This window comes from Erythranthe guttata, chromosome 4, assembly GCF_056151865.1.
Source record: "Erythranthe guttata isolate IM_541 chromosome 4, IM_541, whole genome shotgun sequence".
Taxonomy (NCBI): Eukaryota; Viridiplantae; Streptophyta; class Magnoliopsida; order Lamiales; family Phrymaceae; genus Erythranthe; species Erythranthe guttata.
The window spans coordinates 18,535,189-18,556,963 of NC_142536.1; the positions used below are offsets into that span (position 1 = coordinate 18,535,189).

The window sequence follows — 21,775 nt, forward strand, 5'->3', positions numbered from 1 at the left end:
AAAGATCGAGAGTCAGAAAGGGGTCGCCTTGACGAAGACCTCTCGAAAGCTACAAACATCCAAATCGTGACTCAGTAATAAGAAAGAGTAGAAACACAAATTATATATTTTTGTTATATAATTTTTTTTTCTAAATTTCAGAATTTCAATAATGTATTAATTTATTATTTTTAAATTTTATTCTTATTATTTTTAATTAGTTGAGAAAAAATTGGTGGAAATAAAACTAATAAGATGATTAATTATTTCAGATATTGCAAGCACCACCCATACGTATTTGCAATTCAATTTTTATTTTATTTTTATTCTGATTAAATATCTAAAATAATTATATTTTCTTTTTTCTTAAATACATTTATAATTATTGTCAAAAGTATATATAAATCAGTTGCTTTTGAGATCTCCAATCGAAGTATCCAAACACAAAGATTTAGGGCTCTTCTCATCAGCTGCTCAGAGAAACACCACCGGCGAGTTCATCGGCAGTTAATTCCGGTCACAATGCGGCGCCGTTTCACTACTCTCTCTGCCTCCGTCGTACTATTGTTTCTATCCTCCATTCTTCTATTCACTCCGCTAAGCAATCGTTCCGTAAAAGCTGAAGTCATAACATTGACAACTGAAACTTTTAGCGACAAGGTAATTTTTCTTATTTATTTTTATAATTCTCTCATAGATCGCGCCTGTTAAGTTTGTGGTTACGCTATTTTGATTCAATTTCTGATATGGGTTGCCGTCGGAGCATTTAATTGGGGATTTTTTTTTTTTTTTGGCTGAATTTTGATGCTTCTGTTTATCTGTTTAATTTTGTCAGTTATTTATGGTTTGCTATCTAATCGATTTGGATTGTGTTTGATATAATAGTAAGATCTTTGTTCTCGGATGCTTTACTGTTATTGCAGTTTTTGTTTCTATGTAAAAATCAAATCTTTATCCCTTTTTATCATTGTCGTCGGCGATGTTTTTTTCGTCCTACTCGGATATTCTCTTCTGCTAATCTCGATTTCATCGGAAGCATAACAAATGCCATCGGTTCTGTAAAAGAAAACTTGTGGAGAAAATTGTTGATTGCCTTAATCACTTTACAACCTCTATGTATTGTTCAAGATTTTTTTTTACGTTTATGGTTTATTAGGTACAAGAGAAAGATACAGCGTGGTTCGTTAAGTTCTGTCTTCCTTGGTGCAAGCACTGGTAATTTTCTTTTCTTTTTTTTCGTTTCTCTGCCTTCGTTTTCCGTTTTCAAAACGAACTTTTGTTTCGGCGCTCAAATAATAACAGTTGAAAATTTGTTTAATCAGCAAAAACTTGGGGACGGTATGGGAAGAATTGGGGAAAGAGATGGAAGGTGAGGATGAAATTGAGATTGGAGAAGTTGACTGTTCAACGAGTAAACCAGTGTGTTCTAAAGTAGATATTCATTCGTATCCGACTTTCAAGTTATTCTACAATGGAGAAGAAGTTACAGTGTACAACGGTAAGCGTCCTTCTGTTCATCTGTCTGAACTATGTGCTCTTAACTAAGTTTAGCTTGGCTCATGCTTAACCGTAAATTTATTGTGTGAAGCGTGAAACTTGCACCACAAGTTGTTATCTATATGCACTAGTTGGCTTGGAACTTTTGTGATGCATATGTATTTGTGTTCTTCTTCCAATGTGTGTGTCCCCACACCCCACCATCGGAGATTCAAGAACCCTTAAAAACCTACACAAATCATGGATGCTTTGTGAGTATTCAGATATCAGTTATATCAACTTCTCGTTCTGCGATTTTAAAACGTCAAATATACTCGAGATTTTGCAACTTTAGATTTAAATAAATGTCCCTAGCAAGTAGCATCCCATGTCATAATGTTTAGCCGTATACGAATTAAGAGATTTTTGCAGTGATATGTATGAATTGCAACTCCTTATATTAATTAAGCTCTACAGGCAAGTGAAATCATTAAATATGTAGTACAACCCCCCGGAAAAAGAGAGTGAGAAATAAGTAGGGTAGTTGTTTGGGAACTAATTATCATACAAATCTGCAAACTGTTTCGTTCTTTTGTCATGTACATGATTTACATTTACATTTCATTAATTTGATCAGATATATATGGTTGGGTTACATTTTCTGCGACCGTCAATTGTTCGTCTTCTTTCCGTGCATGGCTGTGTTGATTGAATGTTGTCTATGTTGTTCTTGAGTTCTTTTAAATGTTATTTGACTATATTACCCCTAACTTGCTCTAGCAAAACTGAAATGTCAATGTCACAGGAACGAGGAAGGTTGAATTACTCAAAGCATTTGCTGTGCAAGAAACAGAAAAAGCAGCCGCAAAAGCACAACTTGACGACGATGCCGAGCTCTAACTGTTCTTTCAGGTAACTATGGCCTCCAATACATTTTCTGATACTAATTTAATCTTTGTTTTCTTATTACGTATTTCAAACTGTCTGTCAAATGATAATTTGCAGGTTTAAAATTACTTACTGTAGGTCTTCACGTTCTGCAGCTAAAGCTCCATTTATGCTGCTACGATATGTACTCATCAATCAAGAAATATACAATAGCTTTTTTTTTCCAAGATAGATTGAGATTAAATCGTACGGAACTTGCTTTCCCTCGTTGGATCAATTTTTGGCTTTCAGAATATGATTTTTATGCTTCAGTTCTATAATATAAATACATTCATCTTTAGCATAATAGTATATACACCTGTGCGATGATCCACCATTAACCATGGGTTTATTGTAGAGCAGAAAATCAAGAAAACAACTAAATTCCCTCTGAAAATTAATTTAATTTAATTTAAACTTAAGTTAATAATTTTCCATGAACTTCTGATATTAAGAAGACAGAACTAAATTCCCTCTGAAAATTAATGTAACTGCAAGTTTAGTTAATAATCTTCTATGAAATTGTGATATGAAGAAGATATATTCTACTAAGCTATGAAGCAAAATCAAGAAAAAAGACAAACAAAAGTAGAAACGAACAGAAATACGAAGATTTTTAAAGCAACCAATGTCTGAAACTCATCATAAACTCAAAAGTAAAAAACGATTGGAGGGTATACACAAAGATTATCACCACGCCCATCAAGCAATAAGGTTAAACCATATTGCTTAATACTCTACTATCCTCATAAATGAGGCTAGATGACGTGACAACAAACTTATGCAGACCATACAAAAAGTAAAAAATTGTCCATAATAAATACCAAAAACAAAAACTAAAGATGAAAACCAAAATCGAAACACATCCTCTTCACTTGGCTCCCTTCTTGGCAGCAGCCTTGGTAACTTTTGCGCCTGATGGGTCCTTCTTCTCAACGCTCTTGATAACACCAACAGCAACTGTCTGACGCATGTCACGAACGGCAAAACGACCCAAAGGAGGGTACTCTGAGAAAGTCTCAACCACCATGGGCTTGGTCGGAATCATGTTAACCATACCGGCATCACCATTCTTGAGGAACTTGGGCTCCTTCTCAATCTCCTTACCCGATCGCCTGTCAATCTTGGTCAAGATTTCCCTGAACTTGACAGCAATGTGGGATGTGTGACAGTCGAGCACTGGTGCATAACCGTTTCCAATCTGACCAGGGTGGTTCATGATGATGACCTGGGAAGTGAAGTTGGCAGCTTCCTTAGCAGGGTCATCCTTTGAGTTCGATGCAACGAACCCACGCTTGAGATCCTTGACTGCAACATTCTTCACATTGAACCCAACATTGTCTCCGGGGAGAGCCTCGGGCATAGACTCGTGGTGCATCTCAACGGACTTAACCTCAGTGGTCAGACCAGTTGGTCCGAAAGTGACGAGCATACCAGGCTTGATCAGACCAGTCTCCACACGACCGACGGGCACCGTTCCAATACCACCAATCTTGTAGACATCCTGAAGTGGGAGACGGAGTGGCTTGTCTGAGGGCCTCTTAGGCTCAGAGATTAAGTCAAGAGCCTCAAGAAGAGTTGGGCCCTTGTACCAGTCAAGGTTGGTCGACCTCTCAATCATGTTGTCTCCCTCGAAACCAGAGATGGGAACGAATGGGATTTTGTCGGGGTTGTATCCAACCTTCTTGAGGTATGAAGACACCTCCTTCACGATTTCCTCGTACCTACCCTTGGAGTACTTGGGGGTGGTGGCATCCATCTGCACACAACAATGAAACAAAATTATTAGACATTAAAATATAATAAGAGATAAGCAAGAAAAAGCACAATGTACAAGGAAGTATATAAAACACTATACCTTGTTACAACAACAGATCATCTGCTTGACACCAAGAGTGAAAGCAAGAAGAGCATGCTCACGAGTCTGACCATCCTTGGAAATACCAGCCTCAAAACCACCAGTGGTGGAGTCAATGATGAGGACAGCACAGTCAGCCTGTGAGGTACCAGTAATCATGTTCTTGATGAAATCACGATGTCCAGGGGCATCGATGACTGTGCAGTAGTACTTCGTGGTCTCAAACTTCCACAAGGCAATATCAATGGTGATACCACGCTCACGCTCGGCCTTAAGCTTGTCCAAAACCCATGCGTACTTGAAGGACCTCTTGTTCATCTCAGCAGCCTCCTTCTCGAACCTCTCGATCACACGCTTGTCAATACCACCTAGCTTGTAGATCAAGTGACCAGTGGTGGTCGATTTCCCGGAGTCGACATGTCCAATGACGACAATGTTGATATGAAACTTTTCTTTACCCATGTTGAACCTTGAAAACTGTACTGCAGCAACAGAATAAACACTATTCAGACTAGCAATTGCAGAAGTCAATTAAAAATTAAAAATTCCTTAACCATGATTTTAATTAAAATTAATATCAATTAATCCAGTCAACAAGCATGCAACAAACAAAATCAAAAAACACACAGATCTAATACAGTAAATTCAACAGTACAAGCAACACAAATATTTCGATCCAGTAAATCATTAATTTTCCACTAATTCAAATTTAATCGTAGATTTGACATCAAAACCAACTCATATATTTGATACTGTCAGAACATATGAATACATAAAATGACTAATTCATATTCTGATATCAAATCCAACAGATACACATCATAAGATAAGAACATCTGTTTACATAAAAACATAAATTATGATATCATGCTCGAAAACACAATTCATCGCAAATCTATACAGATCTGTAATTTAAAAAGAAAATAATCTCTAGAATAAATCAATACGCTTCATACGTGGATAAACATTTAAACAACATACAGAAAATAAGCATACATCAATTTCATACATGAATACAGAAGCTACGAAGATATACACACACATGCATACAGAGAGAAAGATCAGCTGAATAACATACACACAATTATAGATACATAGATACATACAGAGAGGAGGCTACCTTAGAGAGAAGAGGATTGATCTCTTTCGCCGCCGATTTGCAGAAAGAGAGTGTGATTTCTGAGTAGAACGTAAAGAAAAATTGTGTAGCCGAGAAAAGCTTTATAGAAGGGGGTTTCGAGTATGGAGGGTGTGTGATTAGGGTTTTATTTCAGCCGTTGGATTAGATGAGATCCAACGGATGAAAATAGACAATTAGCCGCGGAATTGCGTTTCCATCTTTTGCCCTAGTGCGCCTACGCGTTACTCCTTTTTCTCACTGGCTCCTTTCCAATTGACTGTTTTGTCCTCATGAGTTTTGTATAATTACCACTTGTTTTTTCCCCTTTTATTTCACCTTTTCTTTAGTCATTTTGACTACCGTTGACTTTAAACATCTATATAATATATAAAAGTTGAATTGCATAGCTAATTGATTGACATTTGGCATTTTCAATTGATGACATGTCTTCAATTTCATCCCAAGTGGCGAATTGATTGGTGTAAATAAATCATCAAAAAACATGTCATCATTTTCTAAAATTAAAGGTAATTAAATATATTCAATTATTTTATTAATATTTATATCTTACCATTTATAAGATGCTCTAAATATATCAACTTTCTTGGAAACCCTAAATAAATTTATTTTTTAATGTAATTTTATAACTAATTTAATTTGTATTTAGTTAAATTCGATTTAAAATCTTCTCTTATTATAATTGCATAATTGGTGGTGTTACGATTTTTCTTTAATTTTAATTCATAAACTTGAATTTATTAACAAAAAATATTGCAGAATAAGTTATTTGATATTATACATTTTACATGAACATGACTAGAGAATATGTATTTTTTTACTAATTTAACATTATATATTGATATTATCTATATAATATATAAAAGTTGAATTCCGCAACTAATTGATTGACATTTGTCGATTTCAATTGGTGACATGTATTCAATTTCATCTCATGTGGGGAATTGATTGGTGAAAATAAATCATCAAAAAACATGTCACCATTTTCCAAAATTAAAAAGATATTAAATTATTTTATTATATATTTATATCATACCATTTATAAAATGCTCTAAATATATCAACTTTATTTTAATTTAATTTTAATAGTAATTAATTTAGTTTAAATTTATTTAAATTCAATTTAAAATCTTCACGTATTATAATTGTATGATTGATGGTGTTACGAAAATTTTGTATTTTAATTCATAAACTTGGATTTATATAAAAAAATATTTCAGAATAAATTATTTGATATTATATATTTTACATAAACATGACCAGAGAAAATGTTTATCTTTTTTACTTATTTAATATCATATTCGTAATTACCAAAATTTCCCTCATGTTTGTTTTCGTCTTACATCGACCCCCTTACGGTACGATTATTCACGGAATTTTTTTTTATTACGTGAAATATTCCCCGAAAAATGCAGATTCTACCCTGCACAAGACATTTGTTTATGGTACTTTTTAAAGACAAAAATTACCCTGAGTGGGACTTTACACGAAATATTTATCTTCTTAAATAACATCGCTTCACAACTTTTTAGTATTACTATTATCTCGCCTAAGGCTAATTTTGTATTTACAAAGTAAGATAACAGAAATGTCAGGTTTTTTGGATATTACATGGAATAAAAAAGATTTCGTAAACTGGGGGTACTTTCCGTAATTTAGCCTAAGTTCATGAGGAGTTTCGCAATTTATCCTATTAACAACGATTATCGTTCTTTTCACGTTTTAACGTGTGCTTATACCCTTATACAATTTTAAATAATTTTAATGTCAGCTTGATAATATAATTAAATATTAATTTCTAATATATTTAATATGTGTTTTTGATGTTTGTGGTACCACACATAAGGAATTTGATATAAAAGTTGCGAGATTGAAAAAAATGTTTTTATACAAAATAATAGATAATTGCAAACACATTGATGCAAAATCATAATTAGGATTGTGATTAGTATTAACATTAGAATTATGATTATAATTATTATTCTTTGATTTAGTATTAGTATTAATACTATAGTTAGGATTCAGATTAATATATTATTATAATTAATATTAGGATTAGGATTATCATTATGATTATGATTAATATTAGTAATTGAATTATAATTAAAATTATGATTATTGATTAGTACTACAATTAGTGACATGTATTCGTATTATAATTATGATTAGTATTAGGATTAGGATTATGGTTAGAATTAAAATTAGAATTATAATTAGAATTAACATTAGCATTAGCATTAGTATTATTAGTAATAAAATTATTAGGATTATAATTAATGTTAGAAATAGGTTTTGGATTAGAATTATGATTAAGATTAGAATCATGATTAGTGTTATGAATAGGATTAGGAATAGGATAAAATTTGGATAATATTAGTATTACAATTATAACCAGCATAAAGCAAATCCAGATTAACATTAACATTAAAATTAGTATTAGCATTAGAATATGTACATTAGCATTAACATTAACAATATTGACATATTAGTATTAAAATTAATATGAATATTAAGATTGGTATTAGTATTAGTATTAATATTAGTATTAGTATTAGTAATAGTATTAGTAATAGTATTAGTATTAATATTAGTATTAGTAATAGTATTAGTATTAATATTATTGTTAATATTAGTTTTAATATTAGTATTAATATTAATATTAATATTAATATTAATATTAATATTAGTCTAAATATCAGTATCAATATCAATATCAGTATCGATATCATTCTCGGTATCGGCATTAGTATCGGCATCAGTATCGGTATCAGCATCGGCATCGGCATCGGTATCGATATCAGTATCGGTATTAATATTAGTATCAATATCAATATCATTATCATTATCATTATCAGTATCGGTATCAGTATCAATATCAGTATCATTATCATTATCAGTATCGGTATCAGTATCAATATCAGTTTCAGTTTAAGTATTCGTATCCGTATTAGTATTAGTATCAGTATCAGTATCAACATTTGTATCAATATCAATATCAGTATCAGTATCAGTATCAATATCAATATCGATATTAGTATCACTATCAGTATCAGTATCAGTATTAGTATCAGTATCAATATCAATATTAGTATCAGTATTAGTACGAGTATCAGTATGACTGTGAGTATCAGTATGAGTATGAATATCATATTAGTATGAGTATCAGTATTAGTATAAGTATCAGAGTATGAATATTAGTATTAGTATTACTATGAATATCAATATGAGTATCGATATTAGTATCAGTATCAATATTAGTATTAGTATTAGTATTAATATTAGTATTAGTATTAGTATTAGTATTAGTATTAGTATTAGTATTAGTATTAGTATTAGTATTAGTATTAGTATTAGTATTAGTATTAGTATTAGTATTAGTATTAGTATTAGTATTAGTATTAGTATTTGTATTAATATTAGTATCAATATCACTGTAATTATCAATGTATGTATCAATATTATTATTAGTATTAGTATCAGTATTAGTGTTATTCTTAGTATTAGTATTAGTCTCAATATGAATATTAGTATTAATTTTAGTTTTATTATTAGAATTAGTATTAGTATTGGTACGAGTATGAGTATGAGTATTAGTAGTATCAATATTATTATTAATATCAATTATTATTAATATTTGTATTAGTATCAATATTAGTATTAGTATTAATATTAGTATTAATATTAATATTAGTACCAGTATTAGTACCAGTATTAGTACCAATATTAGTATTAGTATGAGTATTAATATTAGTATTAGTATGAGTATTAATATTAGTATTAGTATTAATATCAATATCACTATAATTATCAATATAAGTATCAATATTATTATTAGTATTAGTATCAATATTAGTCTTATTCTTAGTATTAGTATTAGTATCAATATGAATATTAGTATTTGTATTAGTATTGGTACGAGTATGAGTATTAGTATTAGTATCAGTATTATTATTAGTATCAGTATTAGTATCGGTATTAATATTAGTATTAGTATTAGTATTAATATTTGTATTAATATTAATATTAGTACCAGTATTATTACCAATATTAGTATTAGTATTAGTATCACTATTAGTATTAGTATTAGTATTAGTATTAGTATTAGTATTAGTATTAGTATTAGTATTATTATTAGTATTAATATTAGTATTATTATTAGTATTAGTATAAGTATTAGTATAAGTATTAGTATTAGTATTAATATTAGTATAAGTATTAGTATTAGTATTAGTATTAGTATTAGTATTAATCGAATTAGTATTACTATTGGTAACATTATTGGTATCAGTATTGATATCGGTATTGGTATCCACATTGGTATCAGTACTGGTAGTGGCGTATACATCATATTTCTTTTGCAATATTTATAAGTTTTATTGTTGTTTGAGTAATGTGCATCACTAATTGATTGTCGTTAGTGATAAAATTGCAGGTTATTTGAATAACTATTGTGTTACTTCTATGCTACTGTGTTTGTTGATACCTTAGTTATTTTGCAGAAGATTCACATGGTGTAGTAGATTTCAATCCAAGAAATAGAGTTATACCATATGTTTTAAATGATTTCACTTAATCTTGCAGAAAATTCACATGGTGTAGTAGATTGCAATCCAAGAAATAGAGTTATACCACATGTTTTAAATGATTTCACTTAATCTTGATATCGTGTTTTGCACGCTTCATGTTTTTTTAGTTGTAATATTTAACTTTATTTCATATGTTAAATCTAAATTAAGAGATAAAGTTTATGTATTTTATTTCCTTCCATTTTGTTTTACTTAAATTGGTATTGTTATAAAGAGATAGTCGTTTACGTAAATTTATTTTTCTCATTTTGAAACTGACCTCCGTGCAACGCACGGGTGAAATACTAGTTTTGAACAAATTTAATTGGTTTTTTGAGAAATTACTTTTGAAAGATTAAGAGGGTGTTTGGCTAAGCTTATAAGATGTTAAAAGGAGCCTATAAGATGTTTAAGAAGCTCTTCCACAGTGTTTGGTAAATTTTTAGAAAAAGATCTTAATTTTTTTTTTTAAATAAGTTGTTGGAGAGCAAATAAGATCTTTTTAAATAAGTACCTCTACCCCACCTTTTTATTTAAGATCTTTTAATGGGTAAAAATAGGAAATAAGCTCATTATCCAAACACTCTAAAAATTAATCGTAAAAATAAGATATAACAGCTTATCAGCTCTTAAAACATCTTATCAGACGTAAGAGCTTATCAGCTATTTAAAATAAGCTTAGCCAAACACCCTCTGAGTAATCCATACTATGGGATCTTGTGTATATGTGATCCATAAAAATCTACTCGGTGTATATGTATCAGATGTAACATAGATTTGTGATATTCTTTATTGGACGGGCCCAATAAACAAATAAGTATTTGACTTATCTAAAAGGTTTGATCCATGTACGAGGTCATCAACTAATGACTCAATTCAATTAATAAGATTTACAAGCCCATCCGACAGGTACTCCGACCCCAATCACCTACTCGCGTGCAGTTACCTACCATCGTATTCCCGTTCTATCTACCCAAAGTTAGTAGCACAACATCAATTTGGACTTTTAAAAATTTATTATCTTATTGCAATTGGCCTCACTAAACCATTTTTCGTATGCTTGCTATTTGATTCATCAAGTGTAAATGTGTAATATCGATTCTGACTCTTGAGATTTTACTATCTTAGTGCATTTGAGCTCATTAAACCTCATTTTCTACGTTTGAAATTTGAATAAGTAATTGGACCTTAATCGATGAATTCACGTCATTAAGAGCTGTAATTTATTTATTTTAAATGGCCTTTAAATGACATTTGAAACACTCATAAAAAAAATGCTCGAATTCCCAACATTTTTCCATACCACGATTCCACTCGTTCTAAGACGTTGGTTCGATAAGAACTCAATTTGAATGTTAAAACACTCTTCGGCATCTTATTTAATTTTCATATATTCGAAATTGAACACTTACATAATTTTACGGAAATTGCTAATTTTGCAGAAGCTTTTGAAAAATAGACTACGATCATTTTTTTGTTTCATAATAATATACTTGGCTAGTTCGACACTTGGAACCGAGCCCATCGAATTTTACGGTAGATTTTAAACCGGTACCAAATATGCCATTGCACAATTTAAACTTTGGAAAAATTACAAATATATATTAACTCAAATTTCACGTGGAATAAATGGATTACAGATACAAACAAGATAGATTCATGAACGAAATCAGCAAATCAATCAGAAAAAAATCAAAAAGCCCTAAAATTTAGGGCTTTTCGGTGAACTTGTACGAAGCATAGGAGAGCGTCCCAAGGCTCCAGCTATGGTGGACGAGCTCACCTCTGGTGTTTTCGCCGGCGGCGCCCATGGCAACGTGGAGCGGGTAGAAGTGGTCGGGCCACGGGTGCGCCACCTTCGCGTGCGGCGCTTTCTTCTCGTAGTCGTTCACATCGTCGTACCGCCCTTCGAGCAGCGCATCCTTGATCCACGTGTCGAACTCGTCCGCCCACGGCGCCACCGCATCGCCGCTGCCGCGGTCGAGCTTCCTCAGGTTGTGCGTGGCGGCGCCGGATCCGACGATCAGAACGCCGTCGTCCTTCAGCGGCGCCAGCGCCTGCCCTAAACGGTAATGGTGCGCGGCGTCCTTCTGCGTCTGGACGGACAGCTGGCACACCGGGATATCCGCGTCCGGGTACATCAGCATGAGCGGTACCCACGCGCCGTGGTCCAGCCCGCGTTTTTTGTCCACGTGGACAGATCCGAATCCGGATCCGATCAGCAGCTGCTTAACCCGGTTAGCCAATTCCGGTGCTCCCGGAGCCGGGTATTTCAGCCGGTACATCCGATCCGGAAACCCGTAGAAGTCGTATATGGTTTCGCTGGGTCCGGTAACGGCGTTGACCGAGGGTTCGGAGGTTTCCCAGTGGCCGGAGATTATGAGGATTGCTTTAGGTTTCTCCGGCAGAACCTTCTGCTGGAACGATTTGAGGAAGTGGCGTGCGGGGAGGGAATCGTCTATTGAAAGCGTCGGTGAGCCGTGGGATATGTAGAAGGTGTCTTTCATTGACTTTATTGCCTTGTTGTTATCCGCCGCCGCCGCCATGGTCGGTTTCTTCTCGTCGGAGAATTGTGTTTGGGGGTTTGAGAAATTAATTAGGGCGAAGATGATGCAGAAACAGAGGCATCCGATTGCGTATATAAAGAAGAGGGATTTTGTGTGCATTCCGTGGGGTTCTTTCTTTCTGCAGAATCACCGGGTTTTGATTTTGACCCGTTTCTTCTTTTAATGCGCGATTCGATTGCTTACTCGGGTCGGTTTCCATTTTCTTGTACCTACTCTGCCTACGTTGGTGCTTACGTTTGAAAAATGCCAAGACAGCTCACCAGTTACCATGATTGTTTTTTAATTGTATCCCAATAGAAAACTCGTTTAATTTATGGACAATTTTTTATTCATTTTTGGATTTTGTTTTATTGATTCCTTGTATTGCTGCATGTTACGCTTGGAGCATGATAGTGGGCCTTTTGTTCTGGTACTATAAGTCCACCATTCAATCTGTATAAATCACTATAATAAAAAAACGTTGGTTTTCCTTGATTTTGTAGTCATTTTTTTGTGGTTGTTTGTTACTTTCGAAATTGATTTCATTGTTCAATTACGATTTTAGTGGGTGATTTTAGTAGGCAGTTTCTTTAATCGATTATTCTTTATAGTCGATTAATACATAACAGAAAAGAAAAATAATAATAACAAGAGTGAAAAGCAGCTTGCCCCCTAAACTAAAAATCGTTTCGCACTTTGCCTCCCAAATAAAAAAAAATTGCATGTTTTTACCTAAACTCGTTAATTCATTGCACGGTGCCTCCTAAAAGGAATATTCCAGCAATTTTGACCGGAATGGGAAACCATGTGCGTTGCATGTGAAATTTACAGGGGTAAATATGTCCCTTCACTTATATCATATATATATATATATACATATATATATATATTAAAATATAAACTAATCATTAAAAATAAATTTAAAAAAAGAAAAAGAAAAAATAAAAGAAATCAGCCACCATCCCGTCGGCTACTAAAAAAATCCCAAACTCTTCCCCACTACGATTTTTTATATTTCTTCATAAATCAACTGTTGTTTGTTCTTCTTCTCAGCCTTGTGTGTGTGTCCGTGGGCTTGAGGACGAGGCAGGTAAATTGAGTTTGAAGATTTATCTCTCCACAAAGGAAGAGGTTAAAGAGGTCATAAATGGTGGCGTTGGTGGAAGCGGAGTGGCCGAAAAATCCACTGATTTGGTCTATGCGTCCTCCCTCCTCCCCGCTTCTTCTTCTTCTTCTTCTTCTTTCAACTGTGACCCTCTTTAGAATTTGTAATTTTGTCCCCCAAACAAATTGATGATGCTGCTTCAGAGATTTTTTTTTCTTTATTCACTTTTAGGTTTTTAGAAAATTATCTAGGTTTCAATTTGAATGATAAATAATAAGAGAAACGAAATCTGCACATCGAGATTTTAGGAAGATAGCAGAAATCTGAATTTCAATAGATAGATAGCATTTCGCCACCTAGACTTTGCCCGTTTTTTTACGTACATAACCACCTAAGGGAAATATTCCGGTGAATCTTTTCATTTTCCGGTGCACGCGATGTACATGCTTAATGGAAGGGTTTTTTTGGTCATTTCACCTCAAAATTTTTGTGGGGCCTGTTTTCTCTCTCTCTCTCCCTTTCTCTCTCTTTCTTTCTCTCTCTCACACACCCACACACATACAGACATCCCCATCATCATCTTCTTCTCCTCTTATTTCTTTGTGCTTTTGTCAAGAATCAATCTTCGTCCGCTGCCGTCGCTGCGTCCTCGTCGAAAATGGTGGGGATGAATTGGAGCTCATTGGAGTGGGCATTCTAGCGGTTCCTGCATGAGGCCGCCTCCCCCGATCACAACAGCACCACCGTACAACGCAACGACGTCGGTATATGAGAAATAGATTTGGAGAAAAGAGAGAATCATATCTCTCACGTATATTAATCATATATATAGTTATATGTAAGAAACTCTAACCTACTAGACAAAGTAACCTATTATACAAGGTAACTATAATAAATAAGAATAATAATAATATACGTAATATATATAATATATACGCTAATACACCCCCGCAGTCGAAACGGGAAAGGAGAGGACTTGGAGACTGGAGACAAACTGTTGGAACAGTTGAGTAGGGAGTCCTTTCGTTAAGATATCGGCAAACTGGTAGGCGAATGGGACGTGAAGAACTCGAACGTGTCCAAAAGCAACTTTGTCTCGGACAAAGTGGATATCGATATCCACATGTTTCGTACGAGAGTGTTGAATAGGATTGCTGGATAGGTAGACGGCACTGACGTTGTCACAGTAGACAATAGTGGCTTTCGAAAGTGGGCATAGCAACTCAGAAATTAGGTTGCGTAACCAAGTCGTTTCGGCGACGGCATTTGCGACAGCTCGATATTTGGCCTCCGCACTCGATCGAGAAGTAGTGACCTGTCGTTTGGAGGACCAAGATATGAGGTTGTTGCCGAGGAAAACACAATAGCCCGATGTCGAGCGACGAGTGTCAGGGCAGCCACCCTAATCGGCGTCGGAGTAAGCGATAAGGGAGAGGTCCGGATTGGGAGAGAGCTGAAGGCCGTGATAGAGAGTGCCACGAATGTAGCGAAAGATACGCTTGAGAGCAGCCATATGAGGTTCCCTCGGATCATGCATGAATAGACATATTTGTTGCACAGCATAGCAGATGTCGGGACGAGTAAACATGAGGTATTGCAGTGCACCGGCAAGGCTGCGATAAAGAGTAGGGTCAGCAACGGGGGGTCCAGTGGTCGAAGACAACTTGCTCTTTGTGTCAGCCGGCGTAAGACAAGGGTTGCAAGAAGCCATGTGTGCACGCTCTAGTATCTCGTCGGCGTACTTGCGTTGAGAGAGAAATAGCCCATTCGACGAGCGAGTAACTGAGATGCCGAGAAAGTAGTGAAGATCGCCAAGATCCTTCATTGCGAACTCTTGATTAAGGGCAGCGATGATAGAGCGGAGCAATTCAAGTGTGGAGGCCGTAAGTACAATGTCATCGACATACATCAGAAGGTAGGCGTATGAACTGTTGCGACAGTCGCGTGAACTGTTGCGACAGCACACAAAGAGTGAAGTGTCGGACTTGCATTCTCTGAACCCCATGGTAGTAATGTGAGATGCAAAATGCTTGTACCAAGCACGTGGTGCCTGCTTGAGACCGTAGAGTGCTTTGTTGAGACGACACACGTGAGTGGGGCGAGATGGATCGACGAATCCGGGAGGTTGCTCACAGTAGACAGTTTCAGAGAGATTGCCATGTAAGAAGTCATTTTTCACATCCAGCTGGTGGATTGGCCATGATCGCGAGAGAGCAATACTAAGAACTGTTCGAACAGTGGCTGGTTTGACAACTGGGCTAAAAGTCTCGTCAAAATCGATGCCAGCCTGCTGGTGAAACCCACGAACAACCCCCGTGCTTTGTATCGCTCAAGGGAGCCATGAGACTTGAGTTTCTGTTTGTATATCCACTTACCAGAAATAACATTAGTAAACGGGGGGTGGGGCACAACATTTCAAGTATTGTTTTTAATTAAAGCGGTATATTCCTCAATCAGGGCGTTTCGCCAATTTTGGTCAAGAAGAGCTTGGCGATAGTTGGTGGGAATGGAAGAGGTAGAGGACGCAACGAGAGAAAAATGGACTTTGGGTTTGTGGATGCCCACTATACTGCGAGTCACCATAGGGTGAGCAGGGGGGGTGGGGGATGTGTGGGAGTAGGAGAAAGAGATGTGGAAGTAGGAGAAGAGGTTGTGAGCTGGTCGTGGTCGAGAGGTGGTGCTGCAGGTGAAACAGGTGTTGACTGTGTTATAGGACTGTTGGACGAACTGTTGGAACATGGTGGTTCACTGTTGGAACAGTTGGAGGAACTGTTGCAATAGTTAGACGAAGTCTGAGGGAGGAGGAACATGGAAGGTGTGTTTTCGTCCAAAGCAGAGGTAGGAAGTGTGTTTTTTGGGGGAGTTGACTCAGCAAAAGGAAAGTGAGTTTCGTCGAAGGTAACATGACGAGATATTATGATTCGGCCAGTGGATCTATCAAGGCAACGATAGCCTTTGTGAGAGGAAGGGTGACCGAGATAGACACAAGGAGTAGAACTGGGGGCGAGTTTATGTGGTGTGGTGGCGGTGAGGTTGGGATAACAGAGACAGTCGAATACTCGAAGATGAGAGTATGTAGGTTTGATGAGGTAAAGAGCTTCGTGAGGAGTCCGGTTTTGTGTGGTTTTGATAGGTAAGATATTGAGTAGTGTGTGGCCATATGAAGGGCTTCGACCCAATAAGTAGGAGGAAGATGAGCTTAAAAGATGAGGGATCGAATCATGTTAGTTATAGTGTGGATCATTCGTTCTGCGTGTCCATTTTGAGGAGAGGTGTGGGGACACGAAAAACGATTTAGGATGCCGTGTTTAGTGAAATAGTTTTGAAAATCCGCATTTTTGAATTCACGACCATTATCACTTTGTAAGGCTTTCAGGGGATGTTGGAATTGAGTTTTGAGAAGTGTATGAAAATTGACAAAGGTTGTAAAAACGTCAGATTTATTTCGAAGAGGAAAAGTCCATAAATAATGGGTAAAATCATCAACTAACACAAGATAATATTTGAAACCCGTAAGACTAGAAACATGAGAAGTCCATAAATCAGCATGAATAATTTGAAATGGAGCAACAGTAGTAGATTTTTGAGAAAAAAATGGTAGACTAAAATGTTTGCCTAATTGACAGGCATTACAAAGAGACTCCCTAGGGTCTTTATTATGTGAAATAAAAGTGCTAGAAAATAAACGGGACATGACGTGTTTGCCGGGATGACCTAGACGCCGATGCCAAAGAGTGCGAGACGAAGGTGTTGCGACAGTGAGGAAAGCAGCGGGAGGTGAGGTGGGGGGAGGGACGCCAAATGGATATAGGTCACCGGAGCTATTGCACCTGAAAATCTCGACTCGACTCCGAAAATCCTTCATAGAAAAACCAAACGGGTCAAATTCAACCGAACATGAGTTATCGCGGGTGAACTTTCGAACAGAGATAAGGTGTTTGACGATATTGGGTGTGACATAGACATTTGTGAGGCGGAAATGAGTGGTGGGAAGAATTGTGTGGCCTATGTGGGTTATGGAGAGGGTGGAACCATTACCGACGACGACATGTTTGGGGAAATTACTGCCAGGATTAAAAATAAAATTGAAATTACTTGAGTGTGGTGCCATATGAGAGGTCGCCCCGCTGTCCATGAACCACTGTGACTCAGTAGGCTGCTGAAGTGTCACCGTATTCAAACGGTTTGCGAGATCCACCACGTTGGCACTATTGCAGGAACTGTTGCAACGGTTGATGAAACTGTTAGAGTTGTGGCATGGTTGCTGGTGCAGATGAACCTGAGTAGGAGCCGAGTGGCCGGTGTAGGGTTCAGGTGGTCCAGTAAAGTAGGCTTGAGCCGCTGGAGTGGATGTGTGGCCCGATGTATTTGGAGCGGATCCCAGAATTGACGGTTGTCGGTAAGGTATGCGCCAGAGTTGAGATTCGCCATGAGCATTATGGTAGCCGTAGTGCTGCATGGGGTGACGGTTAGTGCTGCGACCTCCGCGACGGTTGGATCGGCCACCCCCGCGGTGATAGCGCGAAGAACTACCTCCGCGAGAACTGTTGCAGAAACCGTTGCAACTGTTGGATGGACAGTTCGCGTTGGAGACGTAGAAAACAGCAGCGGTCTGCTCCGGTTAAGAAATTCTTGTTTCTTCCATCTGAAGAAGCGATCGAGTCTGTAGAAAGGTTGACGACGGTCCCGTAATTTTTCGGAGGGCCGTGTAGGGTTTGTAGGACGAGTTATTTGTTGGAGATTGGATTTCCGACGTCGGCCAAGTTGTCCGCCGTGGTTTTGACTTTTGATTATTTGGCAATAATCGTGAATGGAGAGAGTGCCTTTCTTGAGGGACTTGAAATTTTCTTCAAGTTGAATGGCTCGATAATCTTTGTTATCGGTGAAGAGAGAAGAGATGGCGGTCCATAGATCACTGGCGGTGGAGGTTTTTTAGAGAACCATGCTGGACAGATCATCGGAGATGGTGCCGTAGATCCAAGATTGGAGGAGATAGTCGGTGCGCTGCCATTCATCGGCAGAAATCGAATCCGGTCGGGGTTTTCCATGTAGAAGATTGGAGAGGCAGAAACGACCGACGGTAATCGTGAAAAAGTGGCTCCACTTTTGATAATTGGGATTTTTCAGATCTAGAGTAACGGGGATAAAAGATTTGATATTAGAGATGGCATGAGCAAGGTGAAAAGGATTGAGAGGGGCGGTGGAGGGAGAAGAAGCGTCGCCGGCCATGGAGAAGAAGGGGGGCCGACGGCTATGGAGAAGAAGGGGTGGTGACGGCTAGGTTAACCTAGTGTCTGATACCATATAGGAAAAATAGATTTGGAGAAAAGAGAGAATCATATCTCTCACGTATATTAATCATATATATAGTTACATGTAGGAAATCCTAACCTACTACACAAGGTAACCTATTATACAAGGTAACTATAATAAATAAGAATAATAATAATATACGTAATATATATAATATATACGCTAATAATCGGTAAGATCGAAGCCAACTCCAATCGTAACCATGATAATCCGCGGTGACAGATTGAGGCGGTGGTGGGCCCATCCCCAATTATTCTTGTAAATTTTGAGTAGTATCACGCCTTCCTTAAAAGCCGCCTCAAGTTGGCATGCACCGCCATCGCTTTGTCCCGGCTACAAGCTTTTTTTCTTATCCAATTTTAATTTTGAATGAAATAGGAAAAATAGTGGAATTCCATTTTGATGATGCTAGGATGATAATTTGTACCATATGCTTTATGTTTTGTACCTTATGCTTCTTTCCACATGTTTAATCTACATGTTCTGTATAATTTATGATATTTACTACAATATGAGTCATATATATATATATATATATATATATATATATATATATATATATATATATATATATATATATATATATATATATATATATATATATATATATATATATTTTACTTACAAGTTGAAAAATGGACATCCATTTGTGCTTGTAAAGGTGGATGGTGCTTTGTACATGATTGAAAAAATGGTCAATAATGGAATCAAACCTACGATTTATACTTCACAGCATTGCTCGGGGAGTTTCTTTTGGGAAAAGATTGATTCTTTACAAAAGCACAAAGAAAGAACATAAGAAGAAGATGATGATGGGGGATGTCTGTATGTGTGTGGGTGTGCGAGATAGTGAGAGAGAATAAGAGAGAGAAGGAGAAGAAAGAGTAAAAAGAGGGCCCACAAAATTTTTGAGGGGAAATGACCAAAAAACCCATCCATTAAGCATGTGCATCGCGCATGCGTTGTAAAATTAGAAGATTCGCCGGAATATTCCCCTTAGGTGGTTATGTGCGTCAAAAAAGTGAGTTTGGGTGTGCTTGTGCAACTTTTTTTAGTTAAGGTGGTAAAGTGCAAAAACGGGCAAAATCTAGGTGGCGAAATGCTATTAACCCATATGAGAATCAAAATCCAATTTAGGGAGCACTTGCTCGGATTTTGAAAATTGGTGACGAGAGAAAGCTGGTGTGAAGTGGGAAGGCAAAGAAACAAGTGAAAGATGGGATTTCAGCAGCGGCGGCGCTGCCGTAGGCCACCACGGCGGTGTTAGCCATTTTCATGGTGGGCTTTCAAACAAGTGTCCCTTGAATGAGACAAGCCATTGGCGTGCTGCAAAATGTGAAAGAATTTAAGAAATAATTGGGGAAAGAACGAAGTGTTATGGTTGAGGAGAAAAAATAAGTGAAGAGACTACTTTGCCCCTTTCAAACTCACGTGGTTTGCACATGTATCAGATTCCGGTGGATCTCACCTGGAAATAGCCACTGTGCCACAAAATATCGAGTTTGGGTAAATTTTTGCAAAAAAAAATGTTTGGGGGGCAAAGTGCAAAACGGGTCTTAATTTAGGAGGTAAAATGCTTTTTACTCTAATAACAATTAAAGAAAATTAAAAAGGAATAACACTAATAAATAAAAAAAAAAAGCAAAAATTAATTCACGTGAAATAATTTTCTAGATTGAAATTGAATTATAAATTTTGAGGGGGTGCAACTTGCCAAGTGAATGTGAATTCAATGGGTACTGAATTTTGCAATATGAGGTTGTAAAATGACCAAACGCCTATTTAAAGGACGCCAAGTGTTGCTTTTTTTACTTTAGCCTATATTCAAATAAGTGTCGGAAAAATCGATCGAGGCGTCAATCAATCAGTTTTTTAGACAGACACAGTCCAACAACTTTAAAATTTTAATATAAAAGTTTCAAATTTGGGTTTTCGCCCTGTGAGGCGGTTTGAGGTGGTCCGAGATGGTAAAATATTGGAGTCGCGTCAAAATCGGTCATTTTGTTTTGATAAATTAATAAAAAAAATTGGGTTGCGAAAAAATGAGTTATGATTTGTGATACATTCAAAAGGAACGTGGCCCAATGACTTCTTTTATTGAAATGGAGTTGACCTGGGAAAAAAGAGAATTGAACTGACGCCGGAGTTAGAACTCCGAGGATCAAGTCAGTATCGGATCACGTGTAGTTTCAATTATTTTTAGTGATATGTAATTGCGTAAGAAATGATAAGAAGAACATGGCCCTCTTGATGGGTGCAGGCTTCCATTTATAGTGTCCCTCTGGCTTGGCTCGTTCTCCGAGAGTCTCTGAATTTAGGACGGGTGGGTTTGAGCGGCCGCTTTATCACTTTTGCCCGGGTGGCCCGGGTTATGATGATTTCTCTATGTCTAGGCTTCTTGTATTTATGTATGACAGAGAACTCTTCGCCTGGCTTTCCCCGACTTTCTGACCGCACTTGGTCATTCGGACATTAAATGCCATTGTCAGGGCATTTAATGTGCCACTGGAACGTCTGTCGGTGTATTTATATCTCCTTTTTCGTACTTTCCCCGACCTTTTTAGTCCTGACGAGTTTCCCGAGCGCCGTTCACAATCCGCAGGTCTCCATCATCCTCTTTTGTCGTTTACTCCAGTCGAGTTTGCGGAGCGGAGTTGGGCCTTTCTTAGACCGCTTGCAACGGACTTTGACTTTGGGTCTGGTGAGCGAGATTCTTAGTTATGTTAATCACTTAAATTATTTTTGTAAAGGACCTAATGATGTTATGCTTGCAATGTTCAAGTCTAATTTTGAATGAATGCGGAAGATTTGTATTTTTTAATTGTATTCTGTTCTTATTATTGTTAAATATTTATTATGTTATTATGG

General features: G+C 36.6%; 3 protein-coding genes across 5 annotated transcripts; 1 reads left to right on the plus strand and 2 right to left on the minus strand.

Annotated features, from left to right (window-relative positions):
• The first annotated feature begins 229 nt into the window (after nt 1-229).
• Nucleotides 230-2,683, plus strand: PDIL5-1 (PDI-like 5-1). 2 transcript variants are annotated; one of them, XM_012972300.2, is made up of 5 exons: nt 230-639; nt 1,136-1,194; nt 1,302-1,477; nt 2,261-2,367; nt 2,461-2,683. In XM_012972300.2, the coding sequence occupies exons 1-4, from the start codon at nt 502-504 to the stop codon at nt 2,353-2,355; spliced, it is 468 nt and encodes a 155-aa protein (XP_012827754.2). In that variant the 5' UTR covers nt 230-501; the 3' UTR covers nt 2,356-2,367; nt 2,461-2,683. The 2 variants fall into 2 exon arrangements, with proteins under 2 accessions (XP_012827754.2, XP_012827755.2); XM_012972301.2 differs by having other exon boundaries at nt 385-639; nt 2,482-2,683.
• Nucleotides 2,684-2,971: 288 nt separating this feature from the next.
• On the minus strand, nt 2,972-5,628 carry LOC105949068 (elongation factor 1-alpha). Of its 2 annotated transcripts, none has more exons than XM_088817186.1 (3): nt 5,361-5,628; nt 4,241-4,722; nt 2,972-4,141 (listed from the first exon to the last, which is right to left on the minus strand). In XM_088817186.1, exons 2-3 carry the CDS (start codon nt 4,700-4,702, stop codon nt 3,254-3,256), a joined length of 1,350 nt encoding a protein of 449 aa, XP_088673312.1. In that variant the 5' UTR covers nt 4,703-4,722; nt 5,361-5,628; the 3' UTR covers nt 2,972-3,253. The 2 variants fall into 2 exon arrangements, with proteins under 2 accessions (XP_088673312.1, XP_088673313.1); XM_088817187.1 differs by having other exon boundaries at nt 4,241-4,717; nt 5,361-5,588.
• Nucleotides 5,629-11,524: 5,896 nt separating this feature from the next.
• LOC105949179 (4,5-DOPA dioxygenase extradiol) lies at nt 11,525-12,975 on the minus strand. Its single transcript, XM_012972466.2, has one exon. The coding sequence runs from the start codon at nt 12,607-12,609 to the stop codon at nt 11,653-11,655; it is 957 nt and encodes a 318-aa protein (XP_012827920.2). The 5' UTR covers nt 12,610-12,975; the 3' UTR covers nt 11,525-11,652.
• Nucleotides 12,976-21,775: the final 8,800 nt, after the last annotated feature.

Excerpts from the sequence above, each read along its gene's own strand:
- PDIL5-1 (XM_012972300.2), top strand. The coding sequence starts at position 502 with ATGCGGCGCCGTTTCACTACTCTCTCTGCCTCCGTCGTACTATTGTTT. Across the intron at positions 1,195-1,301 it reads CTTCCTTGGTGCAAGCACTG|CAAAAACTTGGGGACGGTAT; the intron begins GTAATTTTCTTT and ends TTGTTTAATCAG. Across the intron at positions 1,478-2,260 it reads AGAAGTTACAGTGTACAACG|GAACGAGGAAGGTTGAATTA; the intron begins GTAAGCGTCCTT and ends TCAATGTCACAG.
- LOC105949068 (XM_088817186.1), bottom strand. The coding sequence starts at position 4,702 with ATGGGTAAAGAAAAGTTTCATATCAACATTGTCGTCATTGGACATGTC. Across the intron at positions 4,142-4,240 it reads TGATCTGTTGTTGTAACAAG|ATGGATGCCACCACCCCCAA; the intron begins GTATAGTGTTTT and ends TGTTGTGTGCAG.
- LOC105949179 (XM_012972466.2), bottom strand. The coding sequence starts at position 12,609 with ATGCACACAAAATCCCTCTTCTTTATATACGCAATCGGATGCCTCTGT.